We start from the raw sequence: 22051 nt of genomic DNA on the forward strand, positions 1-22051 counted from the left end.
CTGGGGAGTCGGAGCGAGGCTGTGCTCGGGGTATCTGGCAGTTGGGAGCATCTTCCTCGGTGTGTAGCGCTCTATTTATCCAGCTTGCCTGGTGAAAGATCGCATGCATTATCAGACAGACCTAAGCATGGGTTTTTATAAGATTCCTCTGAGAATGAGACAGGAATCATTGATTTTATGCCTCATATTAGTATTGTAGTAAAATATGTCAGTGATAATTAGGGCCACTGTAATGCGTAACCTGTGCGCTGATGGAGGCAACAGCTAGGCAGCAGCCAGCTCTGCCGGGCGTCTAGATCCCAGCTGTGTGTTTATATATTCCTGTTTCAATTGAAAGATTATTTATGAAATACGTTTTTCAAATTTTCATTGTAAGCAGAGACAAATTATAATTTCCTAAGATATATTTACCAGTAAGCTGTTCACATTGTATCTTCCATGTGTGCTGTATGTGTATGGGGTTGTCTGAGAACACCATGTTTCTGGCAGAGAGTAATTGCATGTGGCTTACACCCCTTTAGCTACTTTCTTCCTTGTCTCTATACTGAGATCAATTTTATCCTCATTTACTTGTCTTTACCTTCCTAAACAGCAATAGCATAATTATTTCCTCACTTTCTCACGAAGTTGGGAATTTTCCCTTTCGAATTGCTTATGATCATGGCAGCTGCAGAACGAGTGAGGTTCAGCCAGATGTCAGACCCTTAATGGAACCATAGTTGGGTCCCACCCCTGCCCCGGGCAGGGACCCCCCCCAGCCCAGGCTGCTCCCAGCCCCATCCAGCCTGGCCTGGAGCACTGCCAGGGATGGGGCACCCACAGCTGCTCTGGGCAGCCTGGCCCACCGCCTCGCCGCCCTCACGGGGAGAGGTTCTTCCTGATCTCTGACCTGCATCTGCCCTCTCTGCGCTCAAAGCCACCCCCGTGCCCTGTCACACGTGCCCCTGTAAGAAGCCCCCCCCAGCTTTCCTGCCGGCCCCTTCAGGCGCTGGGAGCTGCTCTAAGGCCCCCCCGGAGCCTGCTCTTCTCCAGGCTGAACAGCCCCAGCTCTCCCAGCCCGGCTTCCCAGGAGAGGGGCTCCAGCCCCTGCCCATCTCCGTGGCCCCCGCTGGGCTCGCTCCCACAGCTCCGTGCCCCCCTTATGCCGGGTCCCAGAGCTGGAGGCAGCGCTGCGGGGGGGTCTCAGCAGAGCGGGGCAGAGGGGCAGAGCCCCCTCCCTCGCCCTGCCGGCCCTGCTGGGGGGGCAGCCCAGGATAAAAAAGTTTTCTGCTCTGTTGTTCAAGAAGGCACCATCCGGGATCCTCGCTCTTTGGGGCTGTGGGATGGTTCCTCCCTGCGCTGGTGGCAGCAGCCCCGTGTCTGGGGGTGTAACACATCCCTGTCAAGGGAGATTTCAGGTTTCAGAGGGTGGTTTGCAGCTGGTGCAGTGAACTGGTAGTTTTGAAGCTGTCCAGTTGGATCGTTGCCGTTGGGGGAAACTGAGGTTTTATCTGCAGTGGAAAACTATAAAGTGGTATTTCCAACTTCCTCTTTTAGAAATTTCAACCAATTAATAATACATGAATAAGGTTAGAATAACTTAGTGACTGGACAGTTTCTGAAAGCGGAAGATGCTTTTTGATGCCGCCGGTATTTTTCATTTTTTGCAGTGCCTATTGGTTACATTTGTACAGGGTAGCCACAGAGCGCCCTCGCTTTTCAGAGTGTTTGCAGTGTGCTTGGTGGTTAAACCAAAAAGCTGTAGCTCTGCTCATCAGCATCACAGACCAAGATGGTTTTGGGGTATTCCCACCCGAGCTCATCCCAGGGAGGTGGGGTGCAGTTCTAGGGGTGGACCCTGCTGCTCCTGCTCTGTCTGCAAAACACCACCATGAACCTTTGCAGTGTTGTTCTCAAAACCAAAGCGCAGGTGCTGGGACCCAAGTAGATGGAAGGAAGATGAACATTTGGGGTGGAAAAAAAAAAAAAAAGAATTGATGATGACCTCTCACAACTTCTGAGTGTTGCCATGATTATTTGTGCAACAGCCCCTGAGCAGTGCCTTTTCTGAACTGTTAAGTAAATTGAATGCTTTGAAACCTTTTGGTGTTTGCTTTTTTTCGCCCCTTTCTTTATCCTGAATTTTGTGCTTTCTTTTCTCCACTCCACCAAAGAACTCAGCACTTGTAATAAGCCCTTGTGGAGGGGTTGTTTTCATTTCCAGAGGAGGCCTATCTCCACTGACAGATGATGAAAAACGTCCGCAGGCAGGATGCTGGAAAAATAGCATTTTTATTCTTTGTGGGCATGCTTCATGTCAGTTCCATTATCCCTGCATGCACCAAGATGGTCATTGAAGAGGTGAGCCGTTAATTCTTGTGCTTGGAGGTAAAGCTATTTTTGATAGATGTATTTTTTTAAAAAAACCCCACGCTTCACATATATTTGAAATCAGCTTCAGTAAGTTAACAAGCAAAACTGCTGAATCATTGCTCCTTCTTAGTTGCAACTATTAAGTAGAGTTAACTGAAGCACCGTGAGGCACATGCAGATGGCTCCTTTGAAAAGTGTTAAGTGTATACAGCTCCTTCTGAAATTACAGAAGTGTGACAAGGTGTAGAACTCTGCAGAGAACTGCAGATTACTTTGGTTTCAGGATCTTGAAAGATAATCACAGAAGAAGACTTCTGCTGCAAATTAAAGCAGACCCATTTGCTTTGCTAGAAGCATATGAATTTATGCCCTTGAAGGACAAAAGCTTTTTTATTTTCTTTTCTTTTTTTTTACCTGGTCCTTGATTCAAACCAAGCTCAATTTTATTGAGTGAAACTAGCGCTTCAGAAAAGGCAGGCAAGGATGATTTCAGGTACTGTTTGGTCTCTTGGTGGGGAGAGACTAAATAAAATAATTCTACTGCTTAGAAAAGCGGTAAGCAAAGAAGGATAAACTGAGGATTTGTAAAGGCATAAATAGGCAGAGAAGGTTGATCAGGGATTCACTGTGTCTCCCAAGGTAAAAACCAATGAAAATGTGAGAGAGCAAATCCAAAGCAAATAAATGCAGAGAGAAATACCCACAAATAAAAGGGATAGTTGGTTTGTTGTTTGTTTGGTTTTTTTTTTGCCAGCAGTGCTCAGTTAAGTTAAAAAATAAATGGATTTTAAAAGGGAGTACACAAGTTGATGGCAATCTATTGAACATGACGGTCTGGGTACAGCCCCCATCTGAGTAAAGGGAAATCTCTGGAAGAATTATTTTAAAACCTGTGTCTTACCTTTTCTGCCATGATCTGAGACAGTGTACTAAGCTAGACAGACCTTTGTCCTGATCTAGGAAAGGATTTGTCATCTTGTGATTTAATGGAAGCCTTTCCCAAATGGATACAAAACAAAGGGATTTGGTTTATGGAATTATAATACTAAAAGGGCAAGAGGCCTGAAGACGCTTCGTCCAATTGGTTCTGCTGCCGATACTGTTTATTCCTATGGTTTTCATAGTTCTCTTGTAAGTTACTTGACAAAGAAGTTTTCCTTATTTTACGCACTGAATCTTCAGCACAGACTTTGGTTCTGGTCAGGCTCCTCCCTGCTGTTTATTCACTGGCTTTAGCTGAGATCCTCCACACCTACTTCTGACTTTGCCTGTGCTCAACCCTTAAATATTATTAAAACACATCAGTTATGTGTTTAGCTCATGAAAATTTTTCTGTTTCCTCAGATGTATCAAGGTATGAGTCTAATTCAGTAATCTGTTTTGCTGCTAAGTTGCCTTGAAAGGCTGTAAAAACTCTTTTCTTCAGAGGTTTCAAAGCAAATACTTAAAAAGACACCCTAAAACACCAACCCACATATGCCATGGATGGTTTAGGTCCAGTTAATTGTGTCCCGTGGTGTAGGGAAAGCTTAGGTGACCTGAGATCCACTTCCATCCCTGTTCCTCTCCCATTTCCTTTCTTTCATCTTACATTTAAACAATGACAAGTAGACTGCAATTTCAAGTTCATTAATCAGTGTGATCTACAGAGAAGAAACTCGGTCTCTGCTTTCTTAAGGTTTTTCGCACTGTGAATTTGTAGCATTAGAAGACGGCGCTAATACAATCCTTGAAGAAAACAGAGATGAGGTATGTGTCATACGCATCTGGCAGCTGTAATGTGGTTAATGTGATAGAAGCTGGACGCTGCCGTCCTCCTCTGGGTTTTGTTTACTGTTTAAGATGTGTATATCTGTATATGTATATAGGTATGTGTATGCTTAAGAAGGACATGGAGCTGTGGGAGCGGGCCCAGCGGGGGCCATGGAGATGGGCAGGGGCTGGAGCCCCTCTCCTGGGAAGCCGGGCTGGGAGAGCTGGGGCTGTTCAGCCTGGAGAAGAGCAGGCTCCGGGGGGGCCTTAGAGCAGCTCCCAGCGCCTGAAGGGGCCGGCAGGAAAGCTGGGGGGGGGCTTCTTACAGGGGCACGTGTGACAGGGCACGGGGGTGGCTTTGAGCGCAGAGAGGGCAGATGCAGGTCAGAGATCAGGAAGAACCTCTCCCCGTGAGGGCGGCGAGGCGGTGGGCCAGGCTGCCCAGAGCAGCTGTGGGTGCCCCATCCCTGGCAGTGCTCCAGGCCAGGCTGGATGGGGGTCCCTGCCCAGGGCAGGGCTGGGAACTGGGTGGGCTTTAAGGTCCCTCCCCACACGAACTGTTCTGTGGTAAGTGTATGAAAGTATTTGTCTCTTGTCCTTTTACAGGAGTGAGGTGTGCATCTGAAGCTTGTCCTCCTGTGTCAGGATGGACAGCTGTCTGTCAGATCCACAGTAGATGTTGCCCAAAACTCATCCCCACTGAAAGCAGAAAGGCTTTCTGATGCTCTTACCAAATTATTCAAGCTATAAGTAGCTTATGTAAAAAGCCTAAAAAAAAAATAATCACTGAAATAGTTTCTGTCTTCGACACACACGACAGAGGATCTCAGATTAGTAAAGCACAGGCCACCACGCCTTGCCAAGGGTAGTATGATACACCAAGGAGACGGCATCACACCTCAGCAGCTCCTCCAGGTGTTGGTTCTGCTCATTCCTTCTCAGCCAAGGTATCTTTGGGTAAGGACAGAACCATCTAAAACACAAATTTTACAGTTCTGAAATATTTCAGTTTCTTCAGCCTTCCCTGGAAGTGGACTATTCCCTGAAGTATTTCGGGTATCTAAAACCTAATTTCTTTTTTGACATGGCATAATCTCATGTAACTTGTATATAGGAAAGATGCTTAATGAGCTTTGATGGTTGCTGAGGATTAAGACATTATTTGTAAATTCACTAAAATATATTAGGGATGCAAACATTTGTGTTTATAGAGCTGGCAAAAAGCTGTTAAGACAGACTCATTTCACTCTGTGAAGGGGAGTATGGTCAAGGGAAGGTAGGAATCTTGAATGTGACTCAAAATACGGTATTCTAATGTAAGTTCTCATAAAAGTGAATTAATTTGGTATGCAAAAATTATTTCCCCTGTTATTTCAGCCTAGAAATCCTCATTGGTTTTTCATCTGTCCTCTCCCTCTCACTGCGGGCAGGGCTTGAAGCTTGTGCTGGACACTTGTTTCCAGGTGCCCATGCTGCGAGCGAGGATGCTTTCCAGCTCCCGACATCCTTGTGCTGTCGGTTCTGCTGTCTGATACCCCCTCATCTCCAGCATCCCCCCATCATCGACACACACAGGGTCTCCTCTTTCTTCTGGATATGGGCAGAGTTTGTGATTTTAAGATTTCTAAGCCTGAGTGAATCTTATTTATGTTATGCAGACTGTTAGTGCCAAAATGTATCAGTGAATTTAACGGGCAGGCAGGGCTCTCCTGGATGCCGTCTGCTGCCAGGACAGGTGGGCTTTCCGTGTGCAGGTCCTGCCAGGCTCCCAGAGGGATCCCTTCCACCCTGGGATATACTGGTGAATGAGAGCCTTGAACAGTGCGTTCGGGGTAAGGTCTCATGCAAAGAAAGTCGCAGGCAAACGAGTTCAGGAGGCTGTTGTACAAACGGTCAAACCTGCAGCCTCGCCCAGTGCCTTGGAACAGCATGAAGTACAGCATGAGACAGAAGTGCTGGCACCTATGTCCCTGGAGCTCAGGAAGGTGTTGTACAGTAAATAAAAAACCTCAAATTACTGAGGAGTGGTGCGGGAGACCAACACAAGCCCATGGAGACCCATCAGCAAGGCCAGGTCAGTGTGACGCCACAGTACTGTACTAACACGTACCAGCAAGAGGAATGCCCGGTAAGGGGGGAGGTGGGTTTTTCCACACAAAGGAAAAGCAAATTAACAGATGAGTCAAAGTTTTTTGTTTCCTGTTTGGTTTTGTTACTCACTAAAACTTTCAAATTGCCAGCAGCAGAAGCACTATCAAAGTATTTATGGATCGGACATGCTAATAAGCTTATTGATAGTCAGCCACGTAATTGATACATAGAAAAATGACATCTCTCAGCTTCTTCCACACTGGCTTTGAGGATCATGGTTGTCCCTGAGTCCTCCCTCGGGTCTCCATTATAATTCCAAGTTATTTAAAACACAAGCCTGGAGGTCAGTTCAAGTGCTTTGAACCGTGACAGCGGTGTCTTACCGGTGGGTTTGGGCTGGGAAGGGCTGCTCCTGATGGAGACACGCAGCTTTCTAGGGGGTGAGTCAGCTCTTTCCATCAGGGAAAAAGCCTGGAGGCAGCAGGGGTTGGAAAACCCTCTCCTATTTGCGCTATTTGTGTAATTTTTTTGGCAAGATCTGGGCAGCCCCTGTTAGTGACGAGCCTATCTTCCCATCACCGCTGCAGAGGGCTGGAGTTACTTGCTGCTGAGTCATTTAAAATCAATGCTCTTCACAGTGCTATCCAAAAGAAGTATAAAAGCTATGTAGAAAAGGTGCTTTAGACAGGAAATTCTAAGCGATATTTTTTGAAGATGTACTCTGCCAGGAAATAGCTTGCTCTGCTCATTTCAGCTTATAAACACCAGTACAGGTGGAGTAATTCATAATCAGCAGCGTGCATTCACTGATTATTGCCTCTTTTACCATTCATACATTCTGAATACATAAGAAACAAATTTATATTTTTTTATCCTCTAGATGAAGAGATTTTGTGTTATGTTTATGTTCTGTGATTGAAGAAGTGTGTGTGTATGTTTTGCATATGGATTTTGATATGGAAACTTGAATACAAATTCGGTATTTCATAAAATATTCTGAACAATTTGATTTGATGTATGCTGTACTATTAGAGTATGCTGTGCTTCCTTGAAAGAGAGGGCAAAGCAGAACATAAAAAGTAGGCAAAATGATAAGGTCAATATTTGGAAAAACAATAAAAAATGTTTTGTTTGCTTTTGATAAATAACAGGTCGTTCAGTAGAAATATTTATAGTGGCTTTGTGCATTTAAAGAGCCAATTTTGGTGTATACCTGGTAGAAAACTTTGGACATCGTCTTTAGATTCTTAAATCTGTTCATTACTAGCAAAAATTCAATTTTCTATGACAAGTTTGGTCAAATTTAATATTTTCAAAATAACTAATTTGCTAAATATTCCTGCCACTTCTGGCATTGTGATGTTAAATTGGTTCTTATTTTAATGTTTTACATATTGTTTGGAAAATGGAAAGTGTTATTTTTCCTAACGTGAGTATGTCTGGGTTGTTGTGCGCTTTGTGTCTGCTGGATTTGAGACAGTTGAGGACTGTTTCTTACAGACTCTCTGGGATCAAAACTTGTTTATTTAAATATGAGGGAGAAAATACAGTAAGAGATGGTCCTGGATATGGATTCAGGTTACACCTCTGAAAATGTTAGCATATTTGTCGTTGTTAATTCATAAAACGTGTGCATCTTCTCTAAAGATTCAGTAAGTCAAGGTTGCTGCATTTTAACCATAGAAGAATTAAGTGTTTCTTCATCCAGAGATATGTAAGCTATGATTGAAATATAATCTGATAGTACTTTGCTTTGAATAAAACTGTGAGAGTGGAAAGGCTGTTGAGGAAATTTCTGATTGGTTTTGTAATAAACTTCAGGGCAGGAAAGTATCTTTGAAGTTCTATCTTGATGGACCTTAGTAAACAATAGAAGAATACAGAGTCTTGTAACGAAAATTAGTTTTGCAGATGAAGGAATATATAACTCGTGCTTTCAAACAGAATAAACAAAAGTTTCCAGGCTGAGTTTAGTCAGCGTCCTGTGATGGTACGCTGCAATGAGTTGGGATTTCTAATGAACTTCTAATGAAATTGCAGTGGGTTTACACATCCTCTGCAGCTGTCTTCCTATTATTTAGGCTTTGGAGATGAATCCCTTCTCTGTTGGTATGCCACCAACATTTTATTAGATTTTAAGGAGATACAGTTTTGATATTTGGCTTACTACAAGAAGAGGCAGCAAATTTACTGTTGTGATAACGGCTGCTAATAATGGGTTGCTAAATTCTTTGGGTTGGTTTTTTCTCCCCCTTAAATAATTTATTTTAGTGAAAAGTTTCCATTTTCTATGGGAAAAAAGGGCCACTAAGATACTTCTAGCCACCTCCAAAGTATTTCATCAGAAAGTAAAAACATTTTGCTATTTAGGCTGGGTGCCTCGCTGTGCTCTGCCTCATGGTGCTCCTCCAGCTTCATTGCCACGTGGCAGTTTATGGCACGAGATGCCCGGGTCCCCTCTGCCTGCCCATGCCAGGGCTGCAGTGGGTCTGTCTGACCATGAACCGTATGGCTCCTTGCCTGGACAGGCAGGAGATGTATGTGCTGATGCAGTATAAAAGAGAGGTGGTCCTGGGCTTCTGGGTGAGGTCTGTGAGGCCCTTGGAGCTAGTACAAACCCTTAAATATAGCAGCAAAACAGAGAATGTCTCCTCCAAAACGTTGTCAGAGTGAAGGATGCCACAAGGACAAGCTTCCTTTGCTTTCTCATCATTCCCTTCTCCTCCTCAGAGAGGTTTGCCCCTTTTTGAGGGATTCCTTCCCTTCCATGTATGTGGTGGCTCTCGGGGACGAAGACGTTGACCAAGCTCCCTTCTGTGCTTCTTACCTGTTTTTCCACGGTTTCAGCAGTCAGGCTGGCTCTTTTTGCCTGCTCCTTGCTGCTGTTTACATAAATTTGTGCCCTCTGCCTCTTCCAGCAAAAAGAAGGCAGAATTTATTTCCATAAACAGCATTTGCAGCTTGAGGGACTAGCTCTTCAAATGGCAGTCTCTGAGGAGTCTCACCATTCCTCCAGAAAGTGATGATATAGCAGAGTTTAATTACCAGCCATTAATCCCAAATATTTTATGTTCCTATTACGCATTACATAAATATACCTTATGAAATGCTCCGAGAGGAGTTTAGTAGCATATATAATTGTGTGTGGACGTGTGCAATGCAGGTTTCCAAGCAATTCTGTGGGCGAGGCATATCTGCGGAGAGGTGCAGCAATGCGCTAAGAGGCAGCTAAAAGCACAGCACAGCTATGTTCTTATACTTTTATTTTTTCCAGTGGTACGTCTAAACGGTTTTGGCTGCGTGACGTATTCTCAGAGATAAAATTCTGCCTATTAGGGAACGTAGATAGCAGTGTAGTTATGAAATCCTTTCCCAAAGCCAGGTGAGAGGAATCGGCAGCTCTGCTCAGACATGAAAAAGGGTATCTCATCGCATCTCAAGCATGCATTCAGTGCTGGTACTGGTGCCACAGCCTGTTTAGCTGCTGGGAGGATGCTGCTGACCCCAATAGACATTAACCACTGAGCCTGTCGTCCCTGGGAAATCACGTTGGACACAGAGGACTTCAGAGTCACCATGTTTAAGGTTTCAGCATCTATCTGATAGCAGTTTCATCTTCGCATGTAATCACAGGAAAAGCTAATAATTTCTTCCTGTTGCAGCATCTAAAAGTGCTACTTCTGATCAAGGGGAAGGATAAAAAAATATATCAAGTAATGCTGTAAAATGTTCTTTGCTCAACTGAAGCAGAAAGTGGAACTGCGGAAACAAAATTTCTGTGCCCAGAGTCTGTAATATTTTTTTTTTAGAAAGCCTTTTCTGTATATTTCCTGTAGGTTGTTCTAGCAAGCCCTGATGTCTGAATTGCTTGAAAAAATAATGGATGGATTTTTCCTTAAAAGTCACTTATCTGTGCATTTGGTAGAAAAAGCTTTATTCTCGTAGGTTCTTGTTGTTGTTGTTGCAAAAATAAATGTGTTAATTTTGTTTCAGTGAGTAGAGGAGCCTTCATAAGCAACAGTCAGGATATTAAGCATCAAATATTTCAAAGTAATTTTGACAGTAAAGATGAGAAATGAATCTGGTGGCAGAAAAATAAAGCCAAGATCCCTTTGTTAAGATTGCAAATGGTGATGTTGGGATCTGGCACAGAAGTTCACAGCTTGAAGGTCACCGTCAGCATCGGCTGCTGCCCAGCCAGGTCCCCAGGACAGTGTGCAAGCTGCCCTCCCAGGGCTGCGGACACGGAGGGCTTGGACTTTGCTTATTCATGACAGTAGCAAATAACAGTCATCACTGAAGACAAATTAATCAGTATTAATTAATCAGCCTCAGTCAAGAGGCTGATTTGAAGCGTGAATGTAAAATTAGTTACAGATTCAGGTGTTTCTCGTTCTGTGGGTTGGTGCAGCATCAAGGTATTAAGTAGCTGGGAGGGGAACTGGCCTCTTTGCTTAGCTGCACATTGAGGCTGGAGAAGAAAACTGATGGCGGTTCTGTCATCTTCTGTCTAAAGGTTTTGCTTTAGAATAATGATTATAAATACTTCTATATGTGGGATGTTTCCTTTCTTTTAAGATATTGTTTCCTAAAAAGGTAGTCTGTATCTTGTTTATTTTTGTGTGCTTGCACAAAGCAATACTAGGATTTTCCTCAAAATTCAAAATTGGCTATACAAATATTTCTCAAAACTAGTCTCTAATAATATGTAAAAGATACTCTGTCAGGGTGGGATACTGTACTTTTCAGGATAGATTTTTTTTTTTGTCACTGAAAATTAATTGATTTATTTATTAAAGGGTTGAGATTATGCTATCACATGCCTGGTGGTTGAAACTAAATAAAAAAGTTGGTTAGAGTTAGTTTAATATGATGTTCTTCAAATATTTTCAATAGCTATGAAAGTGCTCTCCAGATCTTTTCTGTCTGCAGTCTCAGAGAGAATCTGGTGTTGCGCTGTGTAATCCTGGTGTAAATCTCTTGAGAATAGTCATTTGCTGTCATTGTGATTAAACCAAAAGCTGCAAGTGAACAAATCTGGGTTTTTTATTCATCTTAGAAAGGAGCTAAGTCCACGTTAGGATCCAGATAGAGGTAAAACCTCACAGTGGAGCATAAAGAAAACTGTGGTGTGTTATATATTTTTTAATGTTCCTTGTTGAACACCAAAACTTGCGGAGCCCCGTTGGTGAAAAATAAAACATATGTCTGCATACTAAAAGTTGCCTTTTGCTGTTTTGTGTTACAGCTGTTATTTCTCGAAGCCAAGAAGGACCTGGAGAGATGGGAAAGGCTGTGCTCATTCCCAAGGATGACCAGGAGAAGATGAAAGAGTTGTTTAAAATCAACCAGTTTAACCTTATGGCCAGTGACCTGATTGCCCTGAACCGAAGTTTGCCTGACGTGAGATTAGATGGGTGAGTCCCCGCGGTACCGCCAGTCTCCTCTCAAGGCATGAGATATGGCGGCGTCTCAAGGTTAATTAATGGATGTTATTACCAGTGGTTGCCGAAGGAAGCCATTTGAAAATGCCAGGGTTTACTCTTTCTAGATTTGGCTTCTAGTACAAACTGTCTTAAGAGAAGAGTTACTGCATCACAAACGTTACTATCCTGTGCAATTTATTTTGTGAACAGCTGAAAAATTGTCAACTTAGCAGTCAGTTTGCATTGTGGCACATAACAAAATGCCCTCTGGTGTGTCTTATCACCTGGAATAATTTAAATATTTTTTTTCTTCAGGGAAAATATTATTTCTATGGTTTTAAAATGATAAAAACATCAATGTTGACTTTATAAATTTTCATAACTATCTTTCGGCGTTTAAAAATGGATATTTTAATGCTGCTAAAGAAAAAAATGCTACCAATACAAAAAACTACCTGTAGGATGAGTTTTCTTTTAGTTTTCATAGACTCACAGGACGGTTTGGGCTGGAAGGGACCTTAAAGCCCCCCCAGTTCCCACCCCTGCCCCGGGCAGGGACCCCCCCAGCCCAGGCTGCTCCCAGCCCCATCCAGCCTGGCCTGGAGCACTGCCAGGGATGGGGCACCCACAGCTGCTCTGGGCAGCCTGGCCCACCGCCTCGCCGCCCTCACGGGGAGAGGTTCTTCCTGATCTCTGACCTGCATCTGCCCTCTCTGCGCTCAAAGCCACCCCCGTGCCCTGTCACACGTGCCCCTGTAAGAAGCCCCCCCCCAGCTTTCCTGCCGGCCCCTTCAGGCGCTGGGAGCTGCTCTAAGGCCCCCCCGGAGCCTGCTCTTCTCCAGGCTGAACAGCCCCAGCTCTCCCAGCCCGGCTTCCCAGGAGAGGGGCTCCAGCCCCTGCCCATCTCCGTGGCCCCCGCTGGGCTCGCTCCCACAGGTCCGTGCCCCCCTTATGCCGGGTCCCAGAGCTGGAGGCAGCGCTGCAGGGGGGTCTCAGCAGAGTGGGGCAGAGGGGCAGAGCCCCCTCCCTCGCCCTGCCGGCCCTGCTGGGGGGGCAGCCCAGGCACGGCCGGGGCTCTGGCTGCGAGCGCCCATGGCTGGGGTCGCGCTGAGCTTGTCGCCCACCGACACCCCCAGGTCCTCCTCCGCAGGGCTGCTCTCAGCGTATTCATTCTAGAACAATCAGAATTTTACAGAACATTTTTCAAAATATAAAAACTGAAAGAGGTTTTGTGGTTGGGGTTTTTGTTTTGTTTTTAAGTCTAGTAACAATTTATTTTTAAGTGAAGCTTGAAGTTTGTGTGATGACTTTGAGACGGTGGAATAGCTTTGGGGGAGTGTTTCACCAAGTCTACAGAATAATTTTTAATGGAATTTATGGATTAATTGTTCCAGTCACAAGGGGGGCTTGTGTTTACACATGTGTTTGATGTGAAAGTGTGAGGGTGCGTGTTTATCTCCATTTAAATAGGGAATTCCATTACTATCTAAAGATCCAGCAAATTATGGTACTTAACAAGAAAATAAATAGTCTAGATTTGTTGTATACATTTTTTTCTGTAGTCAAGAGAATTTCCTTGTGTCTCCCAGTAGCGGTGTTAAAGCTAGCCTAGCTGATAGAGTATGCTGTCAAGCCCATTTTATCTTGAAATTTTTGCATTAGGACATTCTCCTAAAAATCTATAACTGAAATTGCATGCGTGGAGGGTTATACAAACTTACATAGTTTTGGAAGTAAATTTTTTGAGGTGGGTATTTTTTTCTGCTTAATTTTTATAGAAAGCTAGTGTTGATTGAATTTTACCTTTTCCAATTCAGTTTTTTTCCCTGTTGTCCTTCACCTACATAAATGGTCTGATTTATAGGTACTGCAGCTTATATACAAAAAAAAAATCAGATAAATACAAACATAGCTAAATATATACAAGTGGTCATGTCTTCTAAAATCTCCCATTACTTTTGATTTTTAAATTGAAAGTCACTTAGCTGAAATCTTGCTTATTATGCTTTGTTTGGAATTAAATCCTTTGGGTTCCTGTGAACTCTAAAATAAAAGAAATGCTTTGTTCCCTGGATTTTATTTGTAAATGCCTGCAGATAATAGAAGGAGCAGCATGGTTTTAACGGTAGACTTTGTCCACAAACAACAGAGTGATGCTTCTCTGCAACATGATCATTTGTAATTTGGTGATGCCAAGTCCCCGTAAAACACCAGCTCAGATCATTGCTAGCAGAGATATATTTCACAAAAAGTGGAAGCATCGGGCAAGCTTTATGGCTTGTTTGTTCTTTATTGCTTGCCCTTTGTGAGAGTGCGGAGAGTGGTCACAACAAGCTGGTGGGGCTGGCTCCAGTGTTGCAATGGTTGCAGCAGGCACAGGGCATCTTGCAGCTTTCTGAGAAGTGAGGAGGATGCGCTGCGATGCTGGGCTGGGGTTTCTCCTGCTGCTTCCTAATTATTTTCTTTTACCCCGATGCTCTTGGCGGGTGCCTCGGCTTGCACTGGGCTGCCGAGGCTGTCCCAGTTCTGTGGAGTGTGCTCCTCTTCCCTGCAGGCTTTGCAGCCGACTGAGAAGACCCGGGTGCTGCAGACACGAGAACAAGGGGGGCACTTGCAAAGTCTCTTGGTCTGTTTTGGAAGGCTTTCTTCTTTCCCTGGTGGCACTCATTGAAAAGAAAGTGTGGATAGAAGAAACCAGTGAAACGTTCAGCTTAATTTATAGTTCTGCTCAGTCTGAGGGAGATGAGCTTTTTAATACTGCGAGAAACCTGTCTAAATGCATTTTCTAGATGAAAAGATGTTTCGTATTCTTTGTTAAAAGGACAGGAAGTATTACGGGACTTAGGAAAAAAATAATTTTCTCATTTTCCTCTTCAGACAGGTGCTTTCCTTACATATTCTGTCCTTAGGGTGTATTAAATTGTTCTGAAAACCAATTTATAATTCTTTGCTATTAAGGAAGAATATGATTTTATGGTTAATATATTTAGTGTATAACAGAAAGATGTATTTTTATTGATGTGGGGGACAGAGGCATCCAATTTGCCCTGGGTGTCAAACTCGCTGTGCCTTTCACGTTATAAATGCAAGCTTCTCTTTCAGAGGCCAGGAAGTTTTCTGTAGCAAAATTAGACGAACAGAAAAAAGTAAAATAAATAAATGTTCTTGCTGCATGTGCTGTCTAGTGACAAAACTGTGATAACCTGTGGAGCTGTGGATACTGCTGCGTTTTGAGTAATCGTGAGCTGTTGCAAAGATGGATGTTATCAAGGTGTAAATGTGTTAAGTCGGTGTATTGGCTAAATGTGGCAGAAGCCTCGGGGCCAGCGCGAGGAGGCTCTGCGGGAGGCTGGGGGCAAGGTGGGCACCTGCCGGGCAGTGGGTGCCTGCGGGGCGGTGGGCGCAGGGGCGCGGGAGGCGGGTGGCTGTGCCTGGGCAGGCAGTGGCTGGCGTGCAGGGCATCGCCACCGCTGTCTTCGTGGGTGCGTGCCGGGAAGCGGCCAAGCGGCTCTCTATTTTGGTAATGATGCTGGGGGATTAAAGGAATGAAGGGCATTTATACAGGACTAGTTAACTCTTGCCATGACTTGACCTTTTTATTGTACCTCTCGCCTGTCAACATTTCGCTGTGTGTAAGTGGCGTTTTCACATAGCTCAGATCGCGTGCCACGCCATTAAGTTGCGGTCTCCGTTCTGGCTGCCTGCGCCAGTAATTAAGGATTCATGTGCCGTCAGGGTTGTGTGGGGTCCCTGGGGTGGAGGGGAGTCACAGCCACTGGCAGCAGTCCTAAGCACTGCTCCTCTTCTCTGTCTTGCATGAGATGTCCCTGACAGATGCAGCAACTTTCTGTCTTGGGCTGGTTTAAGATTAAGATGTTGGAAAAGCCGAATGCCTGTTTCTCAGGGATGTCCTCTTCCTGCTCCTGGTGGTGTCAAGTATAGGCTTAAAGCAGAAAATGATGTGTCTGACTTCCCACACTCCTGTCTTCAATGAAAATAAACCCACAGCTTACCCATTAGTCCTGTGTTTAGAAGGTTTTATGATTTCCAGCTGTGGTTTAGCCCTAAACGCAGAGTGTCGTCTGCTGGGAAAAGGTTTCCCACTGCCTTTATATCTCTGCAAGAGTTATTTAGAATTGTGCATTATAATATGATGTCCATGCCACAAATTAATGTCTACAACTAGACTTGAGAATTCTGATAAGAAACAAAGAGCCCCCCCCAAAAAAGAAAAAAGAAGAGTCTTGTTGTAATTTCTTATTCTAGAAATTAATTCTTCAGTTATGCTATGGTACGTTTATTGTCAAAGTCATTGGGAAGAGGACAGTGAATTAGTAGTAGTACACTGACAAGGTAGCTTTTTCACTGGGGAGTGTGTGTGTGTATGTATTTATATGTGTATGTATATATTTATATAGAGCAGCAGATAGTACCTGGGCTGTCACTGTTTGTGATCATTGCTGCTGTTGTGCCTCCAAACGATCAAAGCAGAGGGGGGTGTGTGTGTATGTCGTAAGAGTCTGAATAAGAAACACATATTTAAGAGTAAAAAAAAAAAAAAATCTGAGGGAATCATAATTTTTTTCACATTAGCAGATGAAAGAGCTCTTGAAACCTGTTATGACTCTCTGATTAAATGTTCGATGACTGTGAGCTAATTCTGGATTTACACTGCAACCACAGTACTTGTGTTTGTAAGATGAGGGAGATATTTTTTTCAAAGGAAAAATGTTAGATTTCTAAAAAAAAGTTTCACTTTATGAATTGTAGGAAGAAAAGGAAGGCTGGATTGGTTGGTGGCTAATGAGAAATTCCCTTTACAGTTTTGTGATAAGGCGGCTGCCTCTTGTCTTGCCCTTCTCCCAAACGGGGATGTTTGTGAATTGGCCTGATGCGCAGTCCTGACCTCCACAAAGTCGATGAGTTGGCTCACACTTCTGCAGGAATGAGTTCTCTCACCAGGACAGCGCAAAAGCCACCTCCTGTGTGCTGTAACGGGACAGTATGGCGGAGTCCTGCGCATCTCTGCTCCTGCGCTGAGATGTCAGTCCAGCACATGAACACGACGTTCATGCTGGCAGTTAACTTGCTCCCCGTTACATCTAGTGCTGCCCACCAAAGAATGTCCCTTGATTGCCCAAGTTCTGTTGGTAATGGCCAACTTGAAGATTTTTAATCAGTGTCAGGTCTAATTTGAAGTAGCTATTGATTAAACCTTAAACCCAATTTAATTCATCATAGAAATGTTTAGTTTTATTTCAAAGTATTTTCTCCAGCAAGGGAAGAAATCCATCGTCAATCTTTTCTGGATGAGTGCTGTTCTACAAATTCCCATACCATTTTAATTGGATTTTCTTATTGAAGTTTAGGTTGAAGTTAGCTGTTTTCCATTGTGTTTGTGTGTGTGTCTGTGCTTATGTGCATACATTTCTGATCAGAAACACAATCACACATTACCATTTTTGAAACTGTAATTGCGGCTTAAACTTGGTGCCATAGTTCTGGGTTGGCTTCTTAGAAGCAAAAACCTTGATGGGTGGTCCCAGGGTGGAGGGAAGGGCTCTGGAGGAAGTAGTATAGAAATGGCGATCGCTGCTTGTGGAAATTTCCTTTGTGGAACATCTGTGAAAATCCCTTAGTGCCTCGAACTCCGTGTTACGGGGCAGGAAGCTTTGATTAGATTTGTCTGTGATACCGCTATTTGTTCTTGCAATTTGGCCCTGATAAGGGAGGGTAAATTGTTTTATTTTGTAATGCTTGCATCTAATCCATTTGTCTTGCACCAGAAAGTGTTGTGTTAGGGTTTTTCCCGGCTCTAAGTCATGGTGGATAAAGTACATAAACCCAGCAACAAAGGAACTCTTATCTGCTTACAGCTTTGTATAATTAAAAGCTTATTTATTTTTTAAGATTTTACTGTGTATATACCATTACACACAGAGAATCTATAAACCACTCATGAGCAAGTAAGCTTGGGGAGAATTCGGCAATGAGTTTGGGCTAGAAATTACTTTGAAATGACAGTTTAGAAATTATTTCACCTTGTCTGAGGGGGAAAAAATCACCCAGGTTGGCTGCCAGTAGGGAGAGAAAGTACATACAAGTAATCTGTATAAGGTTAAAGACAATTCCCGATGTATAAATTAGCTAAAGAGTGTTAAGATTATAAAAGTAATTCTCCAGCAATGAGAAAAATATGTTCACAAGTGAACATCTGGCTTCTAATCTGGTTTTGTGAGTCCTTCATCTGTACTTTCACATAACAAAAGGATCAGTTAAAATCTGTGGCCATTACCCCTTGGTGGCTGTGGCAATGTGATGTCCCTCATGGCACAGCCAGCTGGAGCAGGGGCAGGACCTGTCTGCAGAGCACGCCTCAGCTCAAATCAGCTGGGCTAAGCTCAGGAAATGAGAGGACATCTTTTTTTTTTTGGTCACATTTCCAGATAAACCTAAGTTGGCATTTGCAAAACGTCCTCACCGTGGAGCATCTTGGTATGCTTGGGGAGATTCCATGTAGAGTATCTTTTCTAACCATTTGGTAGCTGGTGTGTAACAAACGACAATAACGTACCAGGTTTTTCATTCATTACCTGTACTGTGGTTATACACAATTTAAGCCTAATAGGGTGCAGCAGTAACTCAAGAAATGCTTGTAGCCCTTTCTTTACTAGCTTGCCATTTTACTAACTAATTGTTTGCACTCTCAATTTCCACATAGTGCCAAAGCAACAGCAACCGCCATGAGATTCTTACCCACAGGGTTGCTCCTAAAATTAGAAATGCACCGGTGCCATAGCTCTGACAGAGGGCAAGCGATGCAAGGAACCCCTGCTCTCTGCCCAGCTCTCAGGAGCTGTTGGAGTGTGTCTTTACAGGTGGGCTTTAGATCGCTCCCAGGAGCTGCCTGCAAGACAGACCAGCAGTTTGCTTTGCTTTATGCTGCTCTTCAAATGACTTTATCAGATTGACAGTTTTTGTTTTAACTAGGAATGAGGCCTGCACAGGTAAGAATATTATCTATATATATATATGCGTGTCACGTGAGGACAGCTGTATGTGACAGAACAGACACAGGTACAAAAGGAAGATTTTTGATTCAGACACCATCAGCGAAGCACCCATGTGTAAGAAGAGAAGAAAATGCGAATGCTCAGTAGAGGTCAATCTGTACGAGTCATTTGAATGGAATTGGCTTATTCTTGTTAATCTGAAAACAGATTAAATTTCTCTACATCTGGAGGTGTATGTACCAAAGGAGCAGAAATGTGTCTAGGGAGAAGGGGTTACATCTGGAGGCTGCAGAAGCGGTTTTGGCTGTGGACTTAGTTAGTTCCTTACACTAAGCGGCATTTTTTCGTAGACAACGGTACACATGGATCTTTGAGGGTGTCCTTTGTTCAAAGAACTTGCAAAGAGTTTGATTTCCAGAAAGATAAACCTGCTTCTTGTTGACACGCTGCTCCATGTGGTCCGTAGTCTGCTTTAGAGGAAGGCAGTTAACATGAGGAGATTTGATTGTAAACCAGAAGAATTCAGCTGCTTACTTTGTGTTAAAATAGTTGAAAACTGGTTTCAGTTCCTGGCAGCACTGCAGTCAGCCTGGGATAATGGCTTTACTAGAGAGGCCCCCAAAATATCGCTCTACTCTAAGCATAAAGAATGATTTTATTTGTAGAAAAATTGATCTAACCAAGGTATTTTTACTTTCTTTATTTATGGCTTCAAGTGACTTGGAATAGTAGTAAATGGTTAAGCTGTTTGTATAAGAGAATGGATAACTTCAGTGTTATTTGGCAGGTATTGTTTAATTTTTATTTTTTTTCTAGTAAAGAATTTGCAGGCTGCCTTGGAAGCCAGTGCTGATGGGACCTCACCTCCTTCCCATCGTAGCTTCTCCCAGATAATCAGGACAGCTGACATGCGGCTTTACCCCCAGACCTTTGAGAATGGGGATGGAGGGTACTTAATTGAAGATTTTGATTTGCATGGCCTGTTTAGTTTTTAAAATGTGTGGCTATTTCATATTTTTAAAGTATGTCAAGGTTATCCACATTGCAAGGATAAGCATGTTCCTAGTTTTCCCATAAATACCCTAAATAATGTAACAGTGCTAGGTTGAACTGGTAGGTGTTTAGTCCTTGTGTGGTATGCGATTTAGGAAAATATGTAGTATTTAAACAGAAGGATTTCAGGTAGGTCGATCTCATTTCAGTTCTGCTTTTCTGTCAGCAGCTCGTCCCAGGACAGTCCCCCCATGTACCTCAGGGCTGATCCTGACCCTCGCTGGCTGCAGGGTCCACCCTGCGAAGCAGCTGTAACTCAATTTTCTGACTTAATAGCGCAAGGCTCTTCAAGCATGAAATTGCTTCCTTCGTGTAAAGCTGTCCCTTTGCCTGGCAAGTCAAGACTCAGAAACGGATGGTTACCGTGAGTGCTGCTCTTGGCCCAACCAGTTGTTGCGAGGAACAAAGTTCAGCTTCTATACGTGCCTGGAAGGGGAATGTGGGAATGAGCCTCTGGATACGACTGACGAGTGAGAAGAGCCTGCAAAATTGTATTCGGCAGCACGAAAAACTAATCATAGCTTCTTTACTAAAAGAAGATCCTTAATGATTAAACGAAGGTGCGGCGGGGCTAGAGCAGGTGGTGTGTGCGGGGCGACTGCGGGAGCGGGGGCTGCCCAGCCGGGGCAGGAGGAGGCGGAGAGGGGACCTTGTCAGGGCACACAGAGACCTTACGGGCGAGGGGCCGGGGCTACACTTTTTTTTTTTTTAAGAGGATAGGCATTGAGACAAGCAAATGCCTTCTCAGCCATGCAGCTTGTTAGATGATGCTTCTACAAGCAGATCATCAGTATAAGTTCATTTCTGAGCACTAAACAGTCAAAGCAATAAAGATCCGTGGTTCAGCTTCTGTCAACAGGTATGCGGATGGCTTTGGCATTGCAAGGCATCTCCTCTTAACTCCAGGCAGAAATAAGGACCAGTTAAAAGCACCAGCCTGAGGCAGTCCTGGCCCTGCAGTAGCGCTGGCCACCACCCAGGTAGGCATCTGTGCTGATGTATCTGGCTGCGGTGGATGTAACACTGGGCAACTTCTCTTTTGGGGCATGTGTCTCTCTACTAAGAGGATGGTCTTGTGTTTTGAAACCTCTTGTGGCATGCAGAGAAAATTCACTTTGTTGTAAAGGAGTAGCCAGAAATAGTTGTAAGAATGCCAGGAAATAAGCCTGTGTGGGTAATTCATGCTCCTGTTTTATCTCCTCCCTGATGGAAGCTGTCCTCCAGCTTGGTTATGTGCATTCATTCAGAGAAATCGGCTACTTCCTACCTTATCCCATAAACTCCTTTAAAAATCTGTGCATTATTATTTTAAGTAAGAACAAAATAAAAAGAAAAATAATTTCTCAGAAATTTATGTGGTGGTGTGTACAGACTGGAAAAGGCACTCTGAATTTTGAAAATGGTATTTGGAGACTTCCAGAAGTGTACTGACTGACAGCTGTATAGTGCAGTACTAATCCTTGTGGATTTATGAAATGAGCTTTCTGGCGGTGCGTGGATGTGTGGGGAGGACAGCATGGGGGGAGGACAGCACAGGAGCAGGGATTTGGCTGGGTGCTCACAGAGGACTATAGGGTCACCAAGCCTTTGGCTGATTTATTGCAGTTGGTTTCTTGCCAGCAGTTCAGTTTTGGGAGGAACCTCTGAATCCAGCACATCATTTACCTGCTTTGCCGAGCACAGCATGGAGATGTACCTTCTGACTACAGGCAAATGCTGAATGAAGAGCTAAGCTTGCAGCATGAAAGCATGCCACCACCCTCATCTTTACTTCATGTGGTGCAGAATTTCATCCCTTAGCTGGGGGCTCCAGAGCTGTGTGAAAGCAAAAGCGTGTGAAAATTATTTTTTTGTTTCTTACATCATTTATTGCAGATATGAATAAGAGATTTGAGGATTCAAAGTTAATACTTACTAAAATATTTTGAAAAATATGAAGGGGAAGTTTGAGGTGGGCTTGATGAGCTTCAAAGAAGATTCAGCAATCATATAACAAAAAATGGCACTGGAAATGATCAAAAACCATCCAAGAAAGCCTGATCTGATCTGTAATTTCCATTATAGGTCTTTGATTTTTGTTGGAAAGGGTAGAGAAAGTCCAAAGTGGCCTCTAGTATAGTCCTCTGAAAAAGAAATGGTCACCTCTACACTGCATTGTTTTAAGTGGAAAGAGGGCAGATGCAGGTCAGAGATCAGGAAGAACCTCTCCCCGTGAGGGCGGCGAGGCGGTGGGCCAGGCTGCCCAGAGCAGCTGTGGGTGCCCCATCCCTGGCAGTGCTCCAGGCCAGGCTGGATGGGGCTGGGAGCAGCCTGGGCTGGGGGGGGTCCCTGCCCGGGGCAGGGCTGGGAACTGGGTGGGCTTTA

The 22051-nt window shown here is 43.9% G+C and overlaps 1 protein-coding gene across 6 annotated transcripts in view; it reads left to right on the plus strand.

Annotated features, from left to right (window-relative positions):
- GALNT13 (polypeptide N-acetylgalactosaminyltransferase 13) overlaps positions 1–22051 on the plus strand; it is a 158454-nt gene that overhangs the window by 51648 nt on the left and 84755 nt on the right. For all 6 annotated transcript variants that reach the window (XR_008823691.1, XR_008823688.1, XR_008823689.1 and 3 more), the window contains exon 4: positions 11444–11612. Coding sequence is in view for 2 of the 6 variants with exons in the window: in XM_056350279.1 (XP_056206254.1) it covers positions 11444–11612 (169 nt within the window). In the remaining 4 variants the exon portion in view is untranslated. The remainder of the gene's footprint in view (positions 1–11443; positions 11613–22051) is intronic.

Source organism: Falco biarmicus, chromosome 8, assembly GCF_023638135.1.
Source record: "Falco biarmicus isolate bFalBia1 chromosome 8, bFalBia1.pri, whole genome shotgun sequence".
NCBI lineage: Eukaryota > Metazoa > Chordata > Aves > Falconiformes > Falconidae > Falco > Falco biarmicus.